This window comes from Xiphias gladius, chromosome 1, assembly GCF_016859285.1.
Source record: "Xiphias gladius isolate SHS-SW01 ecotype Sanya breed wild chromosome 1, ASM1685928v1, whole genome shotgun sequence".
Taxonomy (NCBI): Eukaryota; Metazoa; Chordata; class Actinopteri; order Istiophoriformes; family Xiphiidae; genus Xiphias; species Xiphias gladius.
This window is the reverse complement of record NC_053400.1, coordinates 29,427,691-29,451,801: the sequence shown is the minus strand read 5'-3', so window position 1 is coordinate 29,451,801 and position 24,111 is coordinate 29,427,691. Positions and strand designations below refer to the sequence as shown.

The 24,111-nt window shown below is 41.9% G+C and overlaps 1 protein-coding gene across 3 annotated transcripts in view; it reads right to left on the bottom strand.

Annotated features, from left to right (window-relative positions):
* kcnq1.1 (potassium voltage-gated channel, KQT-like subfamily, member 1.1) overlaps positions 1–15,473 on the bottom strand; it is a 35,840-nt gene extending 20,367 nt beyond the window's left edge. For 2 of the 3 annotated variants that reach the window (XM_040125338.1, XM_040125347.1), the window contains exons 1-5: positions 14,759–15,473; positions 7,154–7,244; positions 1,285–1,411; positions 755–833; positions 11–107 (exon numbers count right to left, since the gene is read on the bottom strand). In XM_040125338.1, the coding sequence (XP_039981272.1) occupies positions 11–107; positions 755–833; positions 1,285–1,411; positions 7,154–7,244; positions 14,759–15,117 (753 nt within the window). In that variant the 5' untranslated portion in view covers positions 15,118–15,473. The remainder of the gene's footprint in view (positions 1–10; positions 108–754; positions 834–1,284; positions 1,412–7,153; positions 7,245–14,758) is intronic. The other variant, XM_040125357.1, reaches the window with a different exon arrangement.
* Positions 15,474–24,111: the final 8,638 nt, after the last annotated feature.

The window sequence follows — 24,111 nt, the reverse complement described above, 5'->3', positions numbered from 1 at the left end:
GTTTGTGTACCTGCCGATGGATGAAGACAACAGAACCCAGCAGACGCCAGGTTCCTCCCTGCCGGTCAACATGAAGCATACGCAGGATCTGCAGGAAGCGAATCCCTCTGGAAAATAACAAAAGTGAGCTGACATTGTATTCAGACCAAATGCATGCAGATATGTATGTACACGCACACTATTGGCGCACTAAGCCAAAAGTATGTGAAGACCAAAAAGATCACACCCATGGGACTGTTTCACATCTCATTCCAAAACCATTTACCACTGTAACTGTTTCCACTCCTCTGGGAAAGCCCTCCCCTCGACTTTGAAGCCTGGCCGTAAAATTTGCTCATAATTCAGCCACAAGAGCATTAGTGAGGTCGGACACCGATGCTGGGCAATATAGCCAAGCTCACAGTTGGCCAAGTCATCCCAAAGTTGTTGGATTGGGTTGAGGCCAGGGCTCTGTGCAGGTTAGTCTTTGGTGTCTTCCGTGCCAAACTGGGAAAACCATTTCTTTATGGAGCTGGTTCTATTCAGGGTGGCATTGTCATGTTGGATTGGGAGAGGGCCTTCCCCAAACCTATTCCACAAATTTAGAAGCACGCCAATATCTAAAACGTCATAGGCTCTAGCGTTACAATCTCCCTTAACTGGAACTAGGGGGCCTAACACAAACCATGTAAAACAGCCCCAGACCAGAGGCACACAAGGTATCCACATTCTTTTGGCCCATATAGTTTCCACCTGCAGAAACACTGTCTCTTACCTTACAGCAGAGGTGGCAAACACCTGACCTTTGGAGCCCACTGACAGCACAATTATTGAGGCAACAACTACAATCAGATCTGTATGGATGGAGAATAAGATGCTTAGAGTATGAATATGGCATAAGCATGCAGTTGTTCAATATACAGAGGAGTAGCAAAACAAGAGTTGTCCTCCATATGCCAAAGAGGAGAGTGCAGATATAAAGTATAGGGAAAGTGCTCTGTTAAGAAATTATCATTGGTTTTCATAAATTATTCTATAAATAAATTGAGGTGACAAGGGTTACAAATAATATTAACACTAATATTCATTGCTGAAATTTTCGGAAACACCTAGAGTTTCCAATTTTAAGCATAAAAGGTTGAAAATTGAAAAAATATCTCAGTGACAGTTTTAATTTCATGCTGAATTTGTCTGAGTTATCTCATTTTGGGATTAAGCTCAGGATATATTACTGACATTGTTTCATATTGTGATATTGTGTGTGGGTGGGGAGTGATAGGTGCTTGTGGGGGGGGGGGTTCCCACCTATAATAGATATTGGCTTCCTGGCAAAGCGCAGTCGGCCCCACAGGCCAACATATTTACTTCGGCAGCCTGCTGACCACAGGCGGACAAAATATTCCACACCGAAGAACACCACAAGAACAATCTCCTGTCAGAGAAATGAGGGACAAGCACAAGAGACAAATGACGGTTAAGGACGGGTGGAAAAAAACAGACATCAGATGCTGTTGCAGGTCATCCGGTGCAACACCTGCACAGCTGCTCAGACTTCAGCAAAGTGTACATTAAAACAGATACTGCAGAATTATACCGTAGATGCATCTGTTGCACAGCTGCTCTGCAGCTGCTCACGCAAACCTGATCATGTCACGGAAATTCATCAAGGACTATTGATTCTCATTCCACAGATATGCCATTTGTCACTTTTCCTAATTTGTAACACATCATTGATTAATTCCTCAATTCAGCTGTTAAATGTACATAGAGCAGACAGATGAAATAAGTGATTATGTATCCTGACGAATAGTTTAATAATATTTAATTGTATATCGTGAATTTTGAAGAGGAACTTCATCGATTCACACGTCAAAAAGCCTTTTGTGGTGCTGATGAAATTGCCTTAAGAGCTGGGTTACAAAACAACTGTAGCATAGTAGTGTGTAACTGTAGTGTGTTAATAAAAAAACGTAATCCGGTTGCAATTCAGTTTTGTACACAACGTGGGCTATCTGCAGTTTAATTGCATAGAAACATAATTTTTAGGAGACAGGGTTGGTACCTCTAAAGATCATTAATTAACACATCTGTTTGTTTAATCCATACAAAATCCGTAATGTAAAAGTGACACGTTCTGGTTTTACGACTAAAACAGAGCTAGGCCAGCTGTTTTCCCCCTGTTTCCAGTCTATGTGCTAAGCTGCCGGCTGGATTCATATTCACCGTAGCGCATCTGGATTACTTCCTAATTTTCTTCTTCTCGTCATTCTCCTAATTATTTTCAACTCACGTGACCATAACCAAAAGAAGACACAACGGCATGTGCCCAATGCCAAACACTGAGCTCATACAACTAAAGCTTCTCAATTAAAGCTTCTTTATTTCAATTCCGTGCAGGTTTCCTCCAGTACCCCTTGAAGACAAATGGATTTAAAAAATCAATTACAGCACACAATTACACCAACATTTGGAAATTAATGAACTGGTCTGAATGAAAATGCAGTTACCTCCACTTCTCTTAATAATTGACAAGCATTTGCGAAGGAAGCTGTCTGAAAGCAAATGAATAGTCTTTCATTGATTTTTAACGGTGACATAATCCTTTTGCAGTGGATAATGGGAGCAACAAACTGGAGGATTCAGGCAGAGGATGTGCTCCATATTGTACAGCAGGAGGTGTTTTATGCTGGAGAAATATTGGAGTTGTTTTTCTTCATTAGAGCAAAAGATTAAAACGTCAGTGAATATAAAACAGCGCATCTTAGAAAACGAAAATTGGATCAATAATATGTTAAATAGTTCTCTTGGAGGCTATTATGTGAAATTTTGTATGTCCTTATCCATTCACCGAGGATTTCTGCCTTAAGGTTGAAAAGCAAATCCAAGAAAGCAACACATTAACAAACAGGAAGGGCGCAGAGACATAGAGGCATGGAGGAGAATCAAAACAGTTGAGCTTGTCAGTTCATTCTGACCTTGGCAACAGCAGTTGACTCTGATGTCCACCTACCTGCCCTGTCCAGAGCTTTTGACGGTATGACATGATCTTCACCAACAGGGGGGATTTTCTCAGTTGTCATCAAACACTTGCTGTTTGGCTTAAAAAAAACCGAAGACCGCGTGACACATTTCCAAAAATGAACGTTGAGATTAGATTGCGCCGTCAACTGCGGATTCCACCGTCAAGAATGATCTGTCCAGCTGAACGTTGGAGCCAGCAGTGCTCGGAATAATGAAATGTTTGAACACCCACAACAGGACAAGTGAGCTAGTCCCATCTGCCGACGAAGTTCAGGTTGATAGAGATCCTTACGGGTCTGAGAAAATGAAACTGGGTCCGAGCTATACTCAGTCTAGGGAGTTTCAGGTAGGACCTTATTTGACTTCCTTTGGTCTGTGGCTAATGGATCTGAGCATATCACTATCAGCTCTGAGCACATGGTGCATCACCATCGCTGCATTAGAAAATCACTATCTTATTTAAAAGATTTCTTCCATTAAATGATAATTCTTTTTTTTGGAATTTGATTCGCAGATGTTAGATGGAGGAGACTGTTATCCTCCGTCTATCTATTGCCCAGTTGGGAGCAGAATGTTTTATTGTTAGCGGCGGAGGTGAAAATGAAACTTTCAGTTATTTCAATAAATTGTTTAAAATTGTGTCTACGACTCTGTATTTTGGATCAAGTCTTATTAAACTATTTGGATCGGGGCTTCACATTTTCGAAAAGCCATTTACGTAAGTCAGGTTCAGGTAGGTGTCCCGTGGGTCCATCTCAGATTAGGTCCAGTGCTTTGGACCCATGAAGACCTCGACCGTGTGATACAGTTGACAGCTCCAGAACAAGTGAGCTAGTGGACCTTGTGTTGATAGTGTCTGTCAACAGTTTGCAGTTATGTTTTTTTCTAAACACCTGGTTAAAAAATTATACATCGATTACAAAATTTCATGAGTTATAATTTATATTTATAAGATAAATGTCATCCAGCAACCTGTGCCTAACCACTTTCTCTTCCTTATCTCTCAGTTTTCACACCTCCAATCCCTCCCCCCACTGCTTCCTCTCCTCCTTCTCTGTCATTACGGGAACCGCAAGGGGGACGATAAAACTAGGACGGCCTCATCTGGTCATCAACCCCACACTGAGTCTCGCTCCCTGAGTTCCTCTCCACAACATCTTTCGATGTAAACCCATCATCGATCCCCATTCGACCCTCTGGTCACCCCCACGTGCCCGACCCTCATTTCATCCCACCCTGCAATCTCCAACCCCGTCATCCCTCCGTCTTCAACCCTCGTTCATCCTCCCTTTCCAATGATATAATTTGCATTGGTAAGTGACTCAGTGGTCTTTGTTGGTGAAATCACAAATAAAACATGTCATGGTGCCAGGATTTCTTATACTTTCTAACAGTTCACAGTCAATTTGACAGCAAAAGGCAAACAAATTATTTTGAGAATCTGAATCCTTTGGGAAAACTACCGTGCATCTGGCCAAACACACTACTACAAACACTGTCAGCCAGTGCTGCATCTCCATGTAAATAACAGAGAGCTCTCTGTTAACCTTGAGTGTGCAGGAAGAAAGAAACAAGACAAAGGAAATCTGTGGTGGGGGAGGCGAGAGAATGAAAGAGTGGCAGGGTCAGAGCAAATCTCTAAACTGGAAAGCACAAAGTACCAAACAGCCCCTTTGGGGATGGAGGATGGAAAAGATGGATGTTTAAGATTTTATAGGTTTAGTAGCACTGCAAATATTAATTATTCATTATCTGTGTAGAAGAGACAAATAAGAAGATTAATTGTCTCCAGAGGGTGACCTTAAGGCAGAAAAACATTTTTACCATAAAATGAACATTTCATGACATTGTGGTATTGGAACTGGTTTCACTGACAGAATTCACACTTTTCTTTTTAATTACAGGTCTGACTTATAGACATGAGCTTCCGCCGCCGCCTGAATCTCTCTGGACTCAATAATAAACCGGTAGGATTTGAGATTCTGTTGCTCACGAAATGCCACGACCGCTTCATCCCATTATCCTCAGGCCAAGGTGAACTTGTCACATGTGGCCCGCTCTAGTCCTCCTCGAAGAAAATCCTCAAGTCCTTTTTATCCTTTCTTGGGGTTTTCTTTTGTGTGATCTTGAGTGAGTCACCCATCACCCAAACAGTTCCTGTGCACAGCAGCTGGTGTCTCGGGGTTAAGCTTATCCCATTTACTATTGATTTTAGAGGAGGTGCCTTTGCCCTCTTAGGCCAGCGGGACACCCTGAAATTGTTTGCAGAGAGAAAGCCTATGTAGGTCCAACCAATGTGTCCCTAAATTGTTTTTGTGAGACAGTGGTTAGGTCAATCAACCCGTGAAATTGCTTTTGAAACAAAAGAACTGAGGTTTTATATTTGTTGTTTCAGAAAGATCTTTGTCATGGTGTTGATTGTTGCAGCAACACATTTACGAATATACAGTCAACAAACTGTGATTGGAATTAATTACACATCTCCGTTTACTTGCAAAGTAATTGTGTGCTTTTTTAAACAAGGTTTGTGTGTCTTTTCAAAGACCTTTTAGAGACTCAGTGTCTATTTACTACATTTTTTTAAAATGAGCATTAGTATCATCTTTAAATTATTTAGATAAGTTGTTCGACACGGAATGGAAACTGAACTCCTCCTTACTTACTTATATTCTACTTCTTGCAGAACCAAGCCAGTTTGCAGAAGCCAGTCAACAAAAACAGACAAAACAGAAGTGCACTGCAGATGGCTGAAAGTCAAAGGAAAGATCGGATCAGGACGCAGCAGACGGAGAAAAAGGCAACAGGCTGTAGCTACAATGTGAGCAGTGCTGTTAGAGGGGAAAAAAAGCTGTGCTTTACTCTTGAGATTCAGATTCTTTCAAATCTCAATCACCCTATTTGTGTCTTTCGGACATGTGGTTCATGGACCGCTGATCAGGATCACTGGAGGTACACTGTGGAGATTTTCTTTTTTTTGTAAACAAACATGGTTTTGTTTACAGTCAGTGTGTCTTACACAAACACAATCTCTGCATCCTTAAGGCTTAAAAAAACTCGTGGAATGCATCCATCTCATTAAATATCTATAAAGAGAGTTCTTCTTTTGATCTTGGTGCATTGTTACCCTTGATGGAGCATATCATCAACTGTAGATACACTTCTGGCCTTACTGACCCCTCAAAACGCGTCTTTACATGACATGCCACATTCACCCATTCACACACACATTCACACAGCGCTTCCTATACGTAAACACAAGCCCTCACACGCCAATGACACATCGGGGGCAATTACTGGGGTTCAGTATGTTGCCGGAGGACACCTCGACATGCGGACCGGAGGAGCCGGGGATCAAATCACCGACCATCTGGATAGCGGACGACCCGCTCTACCACCTGAGCCAAAGCTGCCCCGTGCTAGCGCGACCTTCACTTGGAAGATGTGTGTAGATTTGGTCAGTTAATGCGCCACGTCATGAGGCACTTTGACATGCGGGAACACAAGTTGTTTTGTTCCTGTAAGTGCTGCACTAATTCATTCATAATCTTTAACTGAGTATACTACAGGTCTTGGAGCTGGGATTAAAGGAGTAAATCTCTTTTCTTTAAACTCTCCTTATCTGTTGCCAGGATCGCTTTCAGCTTTCACTCTTTCAGGCCTTCTTTAACCGGAGCGGTCTGGCCACACCTGCATGTAAAGGAGACGATCCAGAGCCACTCTCCGCGGCAAAATAATTCCACGTGGAGTCCACGTTGACTTGAGAATTCACATCAAAGACCTGTTCAAAACTGTAGGGAACAGAGACCCGGAGTGTCCAAAAAAGGAGAGAGCTATCATGTTAGTTTTGTCACTCCATCTTTATATAACTCTGGTCTGCTGGAGCGTAAACTGCTCCACAATGCAGATGGAGATGCAACAGTCGTGAGAGCAGTCGATACAAATAAGACTCTCGAATGAACTAAATTCACTTATTGACCTGTTGGTTAGCGAGCTACCCACGAGCACCATCTCCACCCATCTGACACCAAACCCCGCTCTCAGCTCTGGCGGCTTAGCCGCAGCTTTTGCTCTGCCTCTCTCAGAGGTGTCTCCCCAATCTGACAAATCTGAGACAAACTGCTTACTTTTCAGTTTAATCAAATTTAACACTCACCACCCAGAAGAGTGTTGTGTGAGCCAGGGCCTGGTACTCGTCGATGGTAGAGAGGACGCTCAGGATCAGACAGGCCAGAACTATGAGGAATCTGTAGGGAAAAAAGCCGATCATACATTAGCCTCGATTACTTTTATGTTTGTCATTTTTATTTCAATCATTCTTATCTTATCCAATTGCGTAATAATGTCCAACTGGCTGTTGGTTACTAACACACGTAATTTTCCCGAAATCAAAACTTTACATACCTTGTCATCAGTCAAGTCATGCAAACACACATCCCCTCATTCCACTTTTCAACATTCCACCTCATATTTATGTCAGCACTTCACACCTTGATTTAAACAGAAAAACTTCAGTCGACTTTGCTGTGTAGCTTGAGTCCAAGCTTCGGAACAACTTTAAAAAAAAAAAAAAAAAAAAAAAGTTTTAAGACAGCATAACATTACTTTATATTTTTGTCATGAAAAGTGTGACTGGATTTAAGCAAACATTCAAGGACGGCCCTCCGGCGAAAATACTGTGTACCTTCTGAACTCCACCATATGAACGCAGAGTGCATGATAAACTTGGCAGATAATGACGTCACGGGTTCGCTCGCAGACACACGCTACACACAGTGTCAACAACAACTAAACTGTTCTTTAACATTCTCCTTATTCCCCCTTAAGGTCACAGGTGTTTAAACTGCAGCAACACTAAGACGCCTGTGACTCCTCAACTGACCCGAGAGTAGTATACTTCATTTCCTTGCGATAAGGCTTTCAAGCTGCTGTGACACTGGACCAAAAACATTGAGTGACAGCCTCTTACGTGACCTTCAGTTTTTGACTTTTAAATTTTCAGCAGAAGTTACAACTTTGAGAACCAACAGGATTTCAGTAATCTTTTGAATGACCGTGTTTTTGTTATTTTTGCAAAATGAGCAGCCAATGCTGACAACAAAGGCCTTCAAAAAACGGACCTTGGAACAACTAATTCATTTTAGTTTTCATTTTTCACAGTTGTTCATAAAAGTCAGGGGGGAGAGATGCCGTTTAATTTGATGGTAGCGGAGGAAGATGGGAGAGCGGGGCTGAGTGCAATGAGTCATTCTAAAACACATAACCTTGTTCACATGTGCTTCAGCGCGCCAAGCCAGGAACAGCCCTCAGTTCCTGTTTTTATTTTTGCTAGTGCAGTAGTGCCTCTGCTATCTGAGTTAAAGTTGGAGTAACTGTGTGCCCTCACCCCGTTCTGTCTGTTAGCGGAATATCTTCTAAAATTAAGAATAATTTATACGGAACTTTGCAGAAAAGTCGGCGCTGTGGCAAGGACAAGCGGATTAACTTTTAATTTGCGCTCGTAAAAGATGTGGCAGTGAAGGACAGAACTTCTGAATGGATTCATGTGACAGCAACAGAACGGACTTCCATGGAGGCACTGGAAAGCTTCCAGCTTCAAGTTTCCTGTTTAGATACAGTAGAACCCAGCTGCCAGTATCTATTTCAGAACTTGGTACAGACCAGGGACAGAGGAGCAGTTCTAAGCCTATCATATGTGATGATGCATGAATCAGCCATATACGTTTGTGTATACAGTATGCATATCTGCAACTGGGAAGGGCTGATATGGACATGTGAGATTTCTTAAAACTTCAAAAAGGGAAACTCAAAGATTTAAAAAGACATATACATTTCTTTGTTTGTTCTTTATATGAGGCAAAAAACAATGAGATATTAATCAAGATAATGTGGACACTATTGGCTACAGTATATGTTGGCATACAAATGGGCTAAAATGCTTGAAAGTGGCCAGATTTTTTTGTTTGTTTTTCTAAGTAAGAGACAGTGTGGACCTGAAAAGGAAATGAGGGAAAAGACAGATGCAGTGTGACAAGCAAAATGGGGAGGTTACAATTAAAACGTTAACATCTTAAAACCCAACGCAAACCAGGCTGCTCCAAATGCGATAACAAGGCTGAGCGTCTGCGGCCACGCCAGCCGCTCTAGGCACTGTGCTGCTATGCTAACGTCAGCAGGCTAAGACGCTCAGGGCGGCAGTGCTCACACGCTGATGTGTTAACGTTTGAATGTTTACCACGTTTACCATCTCCGGTTTGAAAAGTTAGCATATTAACATAAGCTAACTAGCAGTAAACACAAAGTACAGCTGAGGAGGATTTTTGTATTTTTGTATTTTTTTTCCCCTCATTTCCTGTTTCCTGGATAATTGAAAATATTGACTTGCTGACGGCACTTCATGGAAAGTCATTAGGGGATCCAGTTGGTACTGGGACATAGAAGAAACCCGGTACGGAACTAGCATATCTTGACAATACTGCCCAGCGTCGGTGGACGTATGCGCTCTACTTTCGTCTGGTTGACATTGTTTTAAACTATTGTTCAGAAAACAACCTTTAAAAAAACCAATCCCTCTTTCCTATACGAGCAGGCTCGATGGAAACTATGTGTAGAGGGAGATATAGTTTCCAGTCCGTGTTTGCACTATGAAGGCCCTTATCACCACATGCTACAGCTCGAGTTTACTGAAGACTGGCCAGGAATCCAAGTACCCCCCTTTAAACTAACACATATACACACACACACACACACACACACACACACACACACACACGGATTTGAATGTGCACGGCACACGTCAACACAGATAAAAGACAGAGGAGGGACCTGCTCAGGGAAGATGGGCTGATGTGTAACGTGGCTAACAAAGCAGCTGGTCCCGACAGGAAAGAACCAGTAGACAATACAACACTGCATAATGGCTCTGTAGCTTGGTACCTGTGGCTTCTGCAACATGACATCAAAAATGACTACAGTCTGCTGCCTGTGTAAAGAGGAGCAACGTCGTCTATTAAGAAAAGCAGAGCAGACTGGACAAAAAACAAAAAACGCTCACAAGTCAGGACGCAGTGTAATTTCTAAAACCTTATGTTCAAATGCGACAGAAGCAGTTTAAAAGAGGATCAAAAGAAATATAAATGAACATCAGACTTTCCGCACCAAACACTCCAGTATGCTAATGGTTGCAATTTGTCAGTGCAGCTCTGCTTAAATTATTTCGGAGCATTTGAAATGCCAGTAAACATACACACTCAGTATGCTGAGCACACACTTTTCTGCTTGACATTTAATCCATCAGAGACTCGTCAGCCTCTCTCTACTAACAGCACCATGGTATTTCACCTGCCTTACCTCCAGGCCTACAGATAACACGGGCTTCGTGTCGCTGTCCGGCACCCGTGGGCCCCGCTGTGGCGACAGACAAAATAACACACTGGCTTCAGCTGCATGGGCACGGCTGAACTCTAAACAAAGGCTCAAAGCGTCGCTCCTATCTGGTTTTATTGATGGACAGGGTCACTTGGGGTCTGCCGTGCAGTGAGTTTAGAGACAAAGCACGGGACGGGATGAGAGTTAGTAGTGACGCTGCTGACCACGTCTCTGGCTGTTACCGTCAAACAACAATCATTCCTTTTTTTTTTTTTTTCGCCATTATAACGTGCTTTGGAGTTATAATAGACAAAATGTAAATCAACCAAAAGCAATGCAACTCAAGACAGAGGTTAAGATAAGTACACTGTAATAAAAGGATAAAAAATGAAATGTATTATGGTGAGGTTTCAAGGCCCAATCGCCCCTTGTCTGTAATTTGGGCAGTCGGTAGAAACCCTTGTCTGGGCCTCAGCCAAAACTTTGGATTGTATGGGGTTAATAGTTCAGAGATAAAAGGTAGTAAACAGTGATTGACCTTGTCTATGTAGTCAATCAGTGTTTTGTAAAATCGGCTCGAAAGAAAGATGAGTGACTGAGGGGGCAGGAGTGTAGGGAACTGAAGAAGTTTAAGAAAGAAGAGATAAAAGCACAGATTTCGTTTCCCCGGTTACTAAACTATAGGATACAATCCGAAAAGCTCAAGCCAAAAATGTTGCTCAAATTGAAAAGGATAACAAAGCATGAACTCTTCTGATTTGGGTTTTTCTCTTAACTCTCCCGGTCGACTCATTTATAACCAGCATATGAGATAGAGCCATGTTGTTCCAGACTAATATACTGCGTTTACCATTAAACTGTGGCACGCTGCGGACAGACACCAAGCCAGTGTTGAGCTAAACCAGCAAATGCCCTTTCTCACTAAAGTGTTACTTCATTAATTGCATAAAGCTAAATGTATGCCATGTTCCTTTTCAGAGGAATGCACTAATGCTTTCTTTTTACCATAATAACACAGACGCGAGTCCCTGTAAGCGTTCTGTATCACCGCGCACACACAAACTGACATGCATATGCATGTGCAAATATGCGCACACAAGGGTACCTCCGATAAGGCCTCGGGTCACTCAGACATTCAAGTTCTGGGTCAGTGATAAGGCCACGCTTGTCCTTAACTGCTTTTCTCCCACTCAAACGCAACTAATACAGCGTAAAAGCTATCTGCAGCCGATGAACGACATCTTCAGACCCGTGATCTGAAAAAACACCTTTGATCCCCCCCCCCAATTACAATTACTATTCACACAAAGTCCACACTGAAAATATTTTTCCAAACGTGTAAACGCAAATGTCGTGCAGCTGTCATTCTGCGCATGAACGATGACAGTCGTACTTGTCAAAAATGGCTTTGGTGGCTGTCACGCTCACGGGCATTTATCCACGCGTGGATGTTTGGAAGCACAATGCCGAATAAGCAGAGAACAAAGCACTTGTACACCTCAGGGGTTACCAATGAATCGTGTTGCAATATGGTAGAAAGCTCTTGCATCACACTCGGGTAGTTATACACTTAAGGTAACTAAAGGCACAGTTTTAACACACACGCAAACAAAAAAGGTGACCCCCGCCAAACGCAAGATTGGAACCTGCTGTCACTTCTTAATCAATGAACAGGCCTTTTGATATCAGAAAATCACCAGATAACAGTCGAGCTACGACAATTATGTTTGAATTAGTCCTGTTTTATGCTGCTCATAAATGCGGTGCTAAAATCGGGGACAATATGTCTGTAACTTCAATTATGACCGTTCAGAAACAGGAAACGTAAACTCTTTTATTTGTAATTGAAGTGCTGCAATAATGTTTGTGAACAACCTTCACGTGTATGTGGTCAAAATGACAGACTGGGGCTTCAATGTTGAAGCTGAGCGTATGAGGAATAAGTTGTGGGCAGACATTTTTCTCGAATAAGTTCCGTAAAGTCGGCAAGGTATATAGACAATGAACGTGTAACCACTAAGGTAAAAAGTAACTGGAGTCTCACACAAGGTTGATCATGTCATACTGTCAGTATTATTCAGCAGGTGCAGTAACCAGTACTGCCGCAGGTGAGTGCAAATACTGTGTACCCCCCTTTTATACTGAAACAAATGCACAATTAGCTATGCACTCGTAATATATCTTTTTTTTATTTTTTTATTTTTGCACATCGTTCTTCATGCATTCAACTATTATTAAGGAAAGATTCATCTCTAAAGAAAATGTGGCGATTGGCTGAATTCATTTGTGCAAAATTGTGTAGATTGGCCTCCCGTTGCGTAAGATGACTCTGACTGACCCCAGAAACCCGATGGGGGGGCTAGACATCCCGGTTACATGCTCTTACAAAAAGCCCCTAGTGCTTTTATAGAATTGAGAGTTTTGTTGAAAATACACTACGAGACAGGATACAAAACTGAACCTACCTCCTGAAATCTGACAGCTCTGAACGCATTGCTTAACGCTGCAGGGAATGTGTTTTATAGATATGCTGTAGGTGTTTTTTTTTGAAGACTGGATCTGAGCGTACAGCTTCCTGCCTTCCTTGTCAGTAGGGGTATGATCACATTACACTTCAGTCCTGAAAAATATTGGCTCCGTCTCCCATTCGCATCAATTGAAGCCCACGCAACAGACATATTAAAGAATGCACAGGACATTGCACCCCGTCTGGATGCAATCTCCCGGCTGCCTCCAGTGGACTCGAAGTCTGAAGATCACCTTTGGTTAACTTTGAAAATGTGCATGTGCTTAGTCGGCCAATAGAAGCAACGCGGAAGTCACGTTTCTAGCAGGGACCGTCGGGTTTTGCGCAATTTTGCAATGTCGGAGGAGAACCTGAAGCATCGCTTTCACAGGCTGTCTAGAGTTTGTGATCACTCTGTTCAATATTTATTACCAAGGGCCGAGTGCAGGGCGGTTTTTCTTTCAATGGCAGGCCAATGTCACCCTGCCTTTACTGCAACCGAACGTTTTAAACCAGGTCAAACAGAGCCGCCTCTCCTTGCGGAGCCAAGTAGCAGCAAACAAACAGCCATCGGGGCTGAGTGTGACAGACTGAACAACAAGACAAAGGCAACCTCGAAACACACTTGTTTCATCCTTTCCACAAAATGAAGTAGCAGTTTTCCAAGGCCCCACCATCATACACGCCCGAGGCAGCAAAGACTGCCACTGACGCCACGGCTTATCAAAAAAAAAAAAAAAAAGATTTAGTATTTTAAGACACACTTTGTGGTGTTTCCTGTCATTTCGCAAACTCCGAGCTTTCTCGGAATCAGCGTGTAGTCGCCATTACAGAAAAAATTAAAACATCACTTAATGTGCAGTCACATAATATCATAATCAAATGCTGATGTTTAAATAAAAATGTTCCCGCTATCATAGCAGCCGCCGGCTCTCCTATTATTGTGTATTGTGCAGTTATTCTTGGTAATGTTCTAATGTGTTTGAGTTGCACTGTGTTGGCTCACGCTCCCTTTGAGTCACTGAGACTCTAACCTGCTCCGACAGCCTGCGTTTCCCCGCGTCCCCTCCGACACTGCAGGGTCACGGGGTGGCAGCGCCAGAGAGGGCCGCCGCCGCCTCCCTCCACAGTGCGCACAGGCGCTGCCAAGTTTAGCTGCCTGCTATCAGTGCCAGCAAGTGGGGACAGGCAGCACACACAGGGGGGTGAGCTGGAAGATCACATCCCACATTCCTTAACCTCTGTCTGAACACTAGTCTGGATCCTACTGGACTGTCGGTTTCCCGGACGTGGGTTGTGCCCAAAACAGAACTTAAAGACAAAACAAAACAAAACAAAAAAGAAGAAAAAACAAACAAACAAACAGAAAACAGTGAAATGTACTGTATCTTTTGGTATTGACATCAGTGGTGTAGAGAGGCGCTGTAATCACTAGTAACAACATTTCGTTTGGCAAAAAGTAAAGATTTTCAAGCTACCTAACAAAGCTGTCACATCAGTTTTGGGTGGTGAAACGTAGTGGGACATCTTCATGATATTGGCTGCAGAGGAAAATTGTCTCCCAAATGAAAGATCTGTCTAATATTCCTCCGGTGCCCTTACGACTGCCTCGCAGTTCCCCTGGGATTCTGCTATCTATGATGATTTATACGTGTTGTTTTTTTTGTTTTTTTTTAATCTGCTATGGCTACACTACCCTTTCCATGTAGCCCAGCGCTCCTAGAGGGACCTCCAGTTGTGCTGTTATGTCCGTGCAGCGTCTTTCTTAAGTTGTCAGGGCTTCCAGGGCTCTGCTATTCCCTCCCTGTTTAATTAGGATCTTGGAGTTGCAACTATACCCTTGAATGCCCCATGGACCTGGATGATTATGAAAATAAAAACACTCACACTGTGAAGTGGTACACGAAGCATTTCCAGCCAGACGGCCTTTCCAGAAAGTTATACACGCGTCCTTGGATGTAGGCGCGGGTGAGGGCTGGTCGGACCCCGGTGCTGTACACCGACATCCGGACAGACATCCGAGGATGAGATAGGTACGGGTGGAGGTGGACGGGGGGCACCTCAGTGGGAGTGTGACCGTCCTCTGGCACTTTGTCTCTTTCAGAAAACGTGTCGTTGCGCACTGGTGTCCCCGTTTCGGGCGCGCTGAACGTGGTTTCCGACAGCTCCAAATCCGGTGGTCTCTTTCCACGTGCCACACCAGAAGACCTCCGTGTGCTCCCCTGATAGGGCGCGGAGTGAGACATTGTAGCTCCCCCGTTATTCCTCCGTCTGTGGGTAAACTTTTTCACAGTTACTTTTCGGTGACCGACTCAGACGGACAAACGTTCGCCCGTGTGCGCTCACCTTCTGGTGCACGCCGGATTGCGCCAGGGCGCGTAAAAGTGCAACCTAAACTTTGTCACAACTTTGCTCCAAATCGCCAGGAAGGTGTTTCTTTAATTTCACTTTGCGGCTCCCTGGGTTGTCGAGGATATGGCGAGTCTCAGCCCTGAATGAATATATCCTGCCTCTTTCGGAGCGCTTATCAGCCTGGAGAGCTGAGGGCGCCAGGCGGTGCTCTGTCGGTCGCCAGCTGCTCAGACCTTTCACTGATTTGCAAAACTCGCTCGAAATCGATCCGCAGCCGATGAACTACATCATCAGATATGTGTTAAAAAAACAAAACAAAACAAAACAAAACAAAAAAACACCTCTGACCCTTCTCCCAGATGATTACTATTCACACAAAGTCCACACTGAAAATATTTTTCCAAACGTGTAAACGCAAATGTCGTGCAGCTGTCATTCTGCGCATGAACGATGACAGTCGTACTTGTCAAAAATGGCTTTGGTGGCTGTCACCCTCACGGGCATTTATCCACGCGTGGATGTTTGGAAGCACAATGCCGAATAAGCAGAAAACAAAGCACTTGTACACCTCAGGGGTTACCAATGAATCGTGTTGCAATATGGTAGAAAGCTCTTGCATCACACTCGGATAATTATACACTTAAGGTAACTAAAGGCACAGTCCTAACACACACGCAAACAAAAAAGGTGACCCCCGCCAAACGCAAGATTGGAACCTGCTGTCACTTCTTCTTAATCCATGAACAGGTCTTTTGAATTCAGTAGAACTGCAACAACAAATGTATTATTTAGGAAAGGATTTTACGATTTGAATTCATTGAATTCATTTGTGCACAAGTGCATAGAATGGCCTCCCATTGTTTGAGATGAAGTTCAGACTATGAGTCATTGCCCTCATTAAACTGTCACTTGGAACCAAGTTGGAGGCAGTGGTCCCTGTGTGAAAGTCTCGGGCATGCCCCGGCGCTGTACTCAGTTTCCTGTCACCGACAGGGCTCGGATGTGCAACTGCTGGGACTGTGAATATTAGTAGTCGGAGCAACTCGGCCCCTGAGCAGCTCTGCACTGTGAGCATATACTGTGGGTTTTAACCTTCCGTTCTCTTTTTCAACCAGAAACACTCATAATCTCTTACTTTCCTCCACTGCGAGCTGTTCAAAGTAAGGGGGGGGGGGGACACCCCCCTCCCAGCTATATGAATAGATGATAACATCACATTAGATCATATTATCACATTGATACATACAGGAGCAGGAATTATACAACATTTTACAGCTGAAAAAAAAAAAATTTCATGAAATTGTGCCTGTTCCCTGATTTATGTCTGATTAATTCTGGCTTGAAAGTAACGTCACCAGCCCTAGTGGTAGTGCAATCTAAAGAAACTCTGGGGGACACATGCGGCTTAGCTTGACAAGGTTACCCTGTGGATTTTTTTTTTTTTTTTTTCCTTTCCTTTTCTTCTTCTTTTTTTTTTTTTTTTGCAGTGACCTTGGGCCAAAGATTGTTCAAGGAGAAGAAAAACAAGTTCACTGCAGCGGATTTCAACAGGAGTCGAGTGGCAGCCATGTGATGACAGGATCTGTTGCCAGGTAGATATTACAGAAAGCTCTAACTGGTTTTCTCGCTGTTACCACCGTGCCACCAGAAAGGGCAGTAATCTTGAAGGTCAAGCATGCTCCCATATTTGATTATGCGAAGGACAGAATTTTTCTAAGTCCTCCGTGGTATTAAATTGAATACCTTTGGTTGTTGGACTGTTCCACTAGACAAAACAAAGCGATCTAAATATTGTCACTGTCCCGGAAAAAACCATGCATTTCCAACACACTGACGTTTTGTGGTCTAAGAAAAATCGCCTTGTTTTTTGACAATGCATTTTCCAGCTAATCCACTGGGGTTTACAATGATTTATTTAACTTAAGAAGCAGGAGAACATTTAATCAGTAAGTTTATCTGACTGACTGGGGGGGTTGAATTCCACTGTAATTAATTGATGATCTCAAATAACAGAAAATCGGAGTCGGACGGAAAAAGAAACAGTGAGAAGGAGCGAAGATAGAGAGATGGCTTCCTAAAAATTAGAAGCAGAATGCCAGCAGTTTCCAATACATTCATCTTCCTTTTCATAAATGCTTTGAATTCATAGGCAGTTACATAAGGTTGAAATGTTTCTGCAGGGTACACCACACACAACCTTTCCAAACACGCTCTGTCCAAGCGTTCATGCCCAGTCAGTAGGAATTAGTCATGGGATCTCAGACTGTTTTGTCTTCCATATTTATGAGTAATATAAACACATAAAGGGAAGGGGGAGCTATCCCTCGACGCCTTATAAACAAATTATCAGTGACTAAGCCTATTCATGTAAAGACATGGCTAATCAAGCCATGGTATATAATGTGTAAAGAAGGGTGAGGGTTTTTGCATTTGGTGATATAACCCAATTAATAATGATGAAGAGTCTTCAGCATGTGCGTCACTGAGTCGATGCTGCTGTACACATATTCGCTGTGGCCCAATTCAGGAGCTGCGTACTCTGAGGTCTGCGTTTCTTGACCAAATATGACAAGGCTGTCCCCTTCCAAAGGCTTCTCTGACGGCAGCCCGCGAAGTTGTTCCCGCTTTTGCCTGAAATTTGAAGGACGCGGCTGGTGTACATTTGCAACCCCTCATTCTATGCGCAGATACTCGAGGCTAAAACACACGGTAGATGGCGAAAAAAAGAAAAAAAAAGAAAAAAAAAAAGAGTCCAACGTCATGAACTCCCATGTGAAATTAAAAATCAACCTTGACTTGATTTGACTGATGCTGGCTGGAAAATAAAACTTTCGTTTTTTTTTCTTCTTTTGTGCCATGTTGCAGCCATGTAATTAGCCCATCCTGAATCAAATCACTTTGTTTTCAATCAATTTTTTTTTTTTTTTTTTTTAAATCAAGGTGAAATTCAGTGTGAAAGATTTCTGAGTTCATGTGGTCAATTGGTCGAAATGCATCCAGTGATCTGACCCAGGTAAAAAGCCACTGAAAAGTGCAAATAAAGCAAGTCACACATAAATGCTACTGTTGGTTTGCAGCCTATAAACATTATAATGGAATAGTTGGAGTCATATTGATATAATGTATTGGATGTTATTATCATACTTGAAATGTGTTTCGTGTCCACAGTGTGATGTAATGTCCTACGGTATATTAATGTGCATGGGGCCGTAATGTAAGGAAGCTGTATCCGTGGAAAAATAGCAGCAGAAAAAGTGTCCACAAAAATGTCGACAAGTGTATATGACGTTGAAAGCAGTGGTTGTTGGAAGTTTACCAGTGCTGTAGCCTGCCAATTATCTATCATCTTAACTTGAACCATTACAGCTCTTCACCTTGATTTATGGCAGATACTTCAAGGAAAAGACTCAACAAAGAGCTGTTGATGTTACACAAAAATCTTTGTCCATCCTGAAGCCACCGTCCTGTTGCATTTTCCTCTCTGACGTATCCGTTTGGAGAACGGGTCGACCGTGGCCACAAAGGGATGCTCCTGGTTAGCCACAAATATGAGTTATGATGTTGTATTCAGGATACGCAACACTGATACAGAACTAAGAAAACCTATCCCTCAATAACCCTTACGATCATCGGTCGAGATTAATTTGAGGATTATTGTTTCAAGGTTTGTCCTTGTGATCATTTTCGTAGTGCTCCTCTTCCTTGTGAAAACAAGATGCACATGAGCCTTCTCTTACTCAAAGGTCAAATTCAGGATTGGCCAACATGAAAGAACCATGGTTTTGTGTTATTTAACGGGAAGAAACTGCATAGTACTCCTTTAATGACCCACATCACCCAAACGTGGCTTCGCAACCCTTCATTTGCTCTACCTCCTATTATATCAGCTGTTATAAAACAGTTGTTTCTTATTGGCTGGCAGCTAAATATACATATTTAAAAAAAAAAAAAAATGTTATGTCCTGTTTGGAACAGGACATAACATTTTTTTTTGCATAGTCTAAACACATTTTCAATTAGTTTAGAATATGAGATTGAGACACAGCATATAGGAGAGGAGTACAAGCTGTGCAGGAAGTCAGGCACAAGGGAAAACACTCTGTGGGTGACTGGTGAGCAGGTGGGAAATGTCAGCATATGAAAAAGAGACATACACACACAAAGGGAGGCGGGGGATGAGACTGACGCAGGAGCAGCTAACGTGGGGACTAAAGAGATTATTGTAACCTGTGTACATATACACATCTGGAATGTCTGCGTGTATTGTGAGCAGTTTTTTTAACATTAGCAACAGTAATAGTAACCTTTTACAATGCTGTAATACCTTAACTTGCTTTAAATGATCTTCGATTTTAAGTAATTGACCTTTTTAATCCTGAATTAGGCAGAAGCAATACTTTTTATGTATGGCTAAAGGCAATATGTTTTCCTCACATCACTCTCCCTTTTGCATGTTTTTGCATATGTAAATTTTTAAATGTACAGCCAATTTAGCCAGAGCCAACACAAAATAGATTTAAGTCTCTAGAGACTCTCAGACTATCCCAGTAAAAAACAAAAATACAAAAATTTAACAAAAAAAAAGAAAAGCTTTTTAAAAGTTACTTATAATTTTTATAATTCTCACCACGTTTGTGCGCATGTTGCCTGGTCACTAATTCAAACCACATAATTCTGCAAAATGATAAGCACATATACCTTTTTCTGACTTTCAAAACATCTGAATGTTTTTTTAACAGCAAGAACTCTCAGTGCAGGAAGAATAAATATTGATTTACTGGCTTGCCAGGCCATTATGTGGATATTTTCACACAACCATCTACCCAGAGCCCATCCACGTACCTGACTGAACTGCAGAGGGTAAAGAAAATTCAAAAGGGATGATTTAAACACTCTGTCCTTGAAATCCAACCCGAGGAACTGCCTGTATCTATTCCACAGCTGTAGATTTAGTAGTGGTAAACCCATCATCCATGCTGATATGTTGTCTCATCTAGTTAGCATGCTGTGTCTCAGAAAGCAGATTACCATATTTGTTGAGCCCTCTGAAATGCACAAAGCAGAGCAATTTCTGTTCAAAATAGTAACTCAGCTTCTTCATGTGTTGGCCCAGCTCCCTCATAGCCCCCTCAGGCAAGATCTTAGCACTTAACACCACTCTTTGCTATAGGTTATTTCTGAATCAGTTTCCTGGTCACTCAAATGCCAAGAGTTAAGTGTAATTACTGCTTTTTGTGTCCTCAGGGTGCTAGTGCTCCCCATGCCGCCCGTGCCGTGTGGCCTGCAGAGAAGCAGCAAGGGCAGCCTGTGTTTATGATACTCCCAGGAGAGAGATGGATGCTGTGAAAGCATATTGTTAAAGCTGATCTGATTTCGTGTAAGATTGCACATACTGGAAGTGTGAGAAACGGCTACAAATACCGGGAAATTATTGTATTTTGACAAGAATATACAGTATCCACCTGGCAGTGACATTTTATTGTCAACAAATCGCATGAAAAGACCAAAAACAACATTACGTTGATTTTACTAACAAGTATTTCCTGTCTAACCAAATCCTGTTAATTCTCTGTGCCATACAGCCCCATAAAAATTATGAAAATGCATCAGTGAGACACACCATTGCGCCGGGTGCCATGTTCCCTCATTTCAGTGAACATGGGCACTGTAGTCTATTTTGACTCAGTCCCAGATACAACGTTCGGCTGCTGTAAATACTCACTCGTGAACCAAATGTGTCTTAATACATGGCCAAAAATAGTCCCCAACAACTGCACTATTTCCTCCTGTTTGAGTAATATTTGGGGAAAAAACTACATTGCCCAGCTGTTGTAGAAAATTATTTAGCCATTTTAAAATATTAAACTACATATTGCTTATCCATTTTTAAGGATGCACATCTCTAGCAGGAACAAAAGAGCTTGGGACTGAGCGCCAGAGACAGTGAAGAGAAGCCTGAAAGTACCGAGAGATTGACTAAAGCATTGTTGGTCTTGTTCCTTTCATGGGATTTCATGACTACGAAAAATAAAGAATAATACCGGACTTTAATGAACATCATAAAAAGTGATCCTTAAATGAAAATAACAAAATTAAATTTTGCATCTTATCCCAACAAAAGATCTTCATGATAACAAGCATATTTCGAATTCTTCTCTCAGTGTGGAGTGAATTTGTATAGGAACTGCCTAAAAATGCAACATATAGTAGTTAGAGACTAAAAACGACTAAAAACCTAAAGACTAAAAACCTAAAATCTGTAAAACAGATCTCCCAAAAGGAGGCTTTGAAAGGCAATGCAGACTGTAAATCCTTCTCAAAGGTCGAATCGCACACACAGTCTCTATCAAACAATTGTTAAAAATTACTGTTGCTGAAATTGTCATATTTCCCTTCAGCTACAGCTGCATCCTCTCATTACTTCCTCTTATCTAGCATGAAACTGCAAAACTGGGTTTTCCCTGAAAATATATATAGTTGATAGAAAAATAGATCGATGGATAGATGTCATTGGAGATTTTGGTTGAAAACTCAGTTATGATGGTTTATTTCACATGTGCACATCCCTTCAAGCTCGGGTAAAATAACTACTCACAGAGCTTGAGAATTCCTTTTCTGTCATTATTGATCGACTGTATTGTCAAACTGGCACCCTGCGGTAATGATGATAGCATACAGCTGCAGTAGAGAATACTGTCATTGCCTTTTTTTCCAAACGTGGTCTATATTTAGCTTGGGCCTTGTGTTCTGAAAAATAGTTTTATGCAATATGAATCCCATAGAAATCTTCTGTAAGACAATGTGGAAGGGAAAATATAAAGGGCTGCTATACAATAGAACATTGTGTTTATGGGTATCCAGTCTAAGAGAACAAAATAGTCCCAGTTACTGCTGCTTTTCATTCTTGTCATCTAGATCTAGGAGCCTGTCCACCTGCATATACCGCTGTCTAGTGCCAAGTATATTACTTTATGCAAAATCTGTCTATTAAATTTATCAAGATAACAATCTAAGCATTATGCAAAACTCACAATACAGCAATGTCTGATCAACAATGCAGTATGTGATGATTCATAGCCAGTTAAAGAACACTACACTGCCTGGGGAATTTAGGCAATGCACAAGCTCATGATCAGAGGAAGACAAAAAGAAAAACTGTATGGAAGATATAGGATCCCCATCAGGTCAAGCATTAGAAGCGATCAGTCAATTATTACAATCAAATCCAATCCTATCACGCAGTTATTATCAGTAATATTACCAGTGTCGCATTACCCACTTACTGGGGAACAGTCAAGATTAATCAAATCAAGATGACGTGAAAGCATTAGGCTGTCTTTAAAATACACAATGAATCTAATCATTACCAGGTTCCTGGATGATAGAATGATCTGTACCTGAATTGGCGTTTCAGTGTGTTCGTCAAAGCTTAAACATGAACAGGTGCTCTGCTGGGGCTTGGAAGGGGTGTGAAGGTTTGCTTGTCTGTGAATTTCTGCAATATATTAAAACGTTTACATTAGGTGTACTTAGGCTTTGCACAGTTAGATGACTTGATGGAAGTGGCACTGAAATAAAACAGTTTATGGGATGCACAGTGGCCATTTCAGAAAAACTCACTGATGGAGCTTGTAAGACTCTGGCACGTTAACAACTCACTTGTCACTCACAGTGTTAACAACTCACACATCATTATGCACATAACTGCAACCAAAGCATCTTTTATGCTTCAAGTCTTTTTCTTAAGTAAGTCTGTGATTGTGAATTGGGCTGTGAGCTTAGTCAAAAGCTCCCATGTGTGAAGCAACACTGTGGTTGAGGGGATGCAGTGTGAACATGGGCAGAGTACTGTTGAAGGTGCAAATGCAGCAAAACACAACGGACACGGCTGCATGCTAACACTTAGCATGTTTGCTATGTTAGCATACTAATGTTAGCCCCGGGTTCTCAGTGTACAACTGAGGCTCAAATTTAGTTATTGCTTTGAGTAACTTTAAAGCTGCACTAAACAGTTTAGTGCAGCAATATTTATAACAAGCAACAATATAGCAACAATATTTATAATAACAGTAATATAATATGTAATGTGAAAAAGTCAGTGTATAACTGGTGAACATAGTGGAGCGCTCAGGAGCTAAAGAGCCACGAATTTTCCTCAAGTGTTGGTGGAGACCAAACCTGAGCTATGATGAGAGTGAATGTTGGTCTTGCATTCATCAGGAGGCCAGAAACACAAGTCTAAATAAAAGATAATCTTGCTTCGTGTCTGCTGGATGAGTAAATAGTTGTTTTCTACCACAATTGTCATAACAACTTTATATGGTGATAATAAATCAATGTAAAATGTCACTGTGTACTGACACAGGTTTTCCTGCTGCCCCAAAGTGGCAAAAAAAAATAAAATAATAAATAAATAAAAAAATCAATTTTTGCAGGTTTTGTGTCGCATGAGTAGAAATTTTAACATGTTGGTGATGCCAAATGACAATCATCAGCAAAGTCATTCATGGACATCCTTTGGGGATGTCTGTACAAAATTTCATGGCAGTGGTTGTGGAGATAGATCACTCTGGGTGATTTTTCTTGATCTAAAGGTCCAGATGGATGGATGGATGAACTGACAGATATACTAAATGTTAGGCTGTGTTTCACTGCCCTAACAAAGTGAAATTTGCAAGTGTGTCGCATCTGTAACCATGCCAAACAGTGATGTCACAGTGCACTGACACTCAGGAGTACACTTCTACATTACTGCAGCAAGGTGAGAAGTTAAACAACTAGAGGTCAGCTTGGAGGTTATTTAATAATATAGAAAAAATTTTGTGTCGGACTTCAAATTGTTATTCTAAGCAAATAATGGCTAGACTAAAGGTTTCTAAACAGGCAGG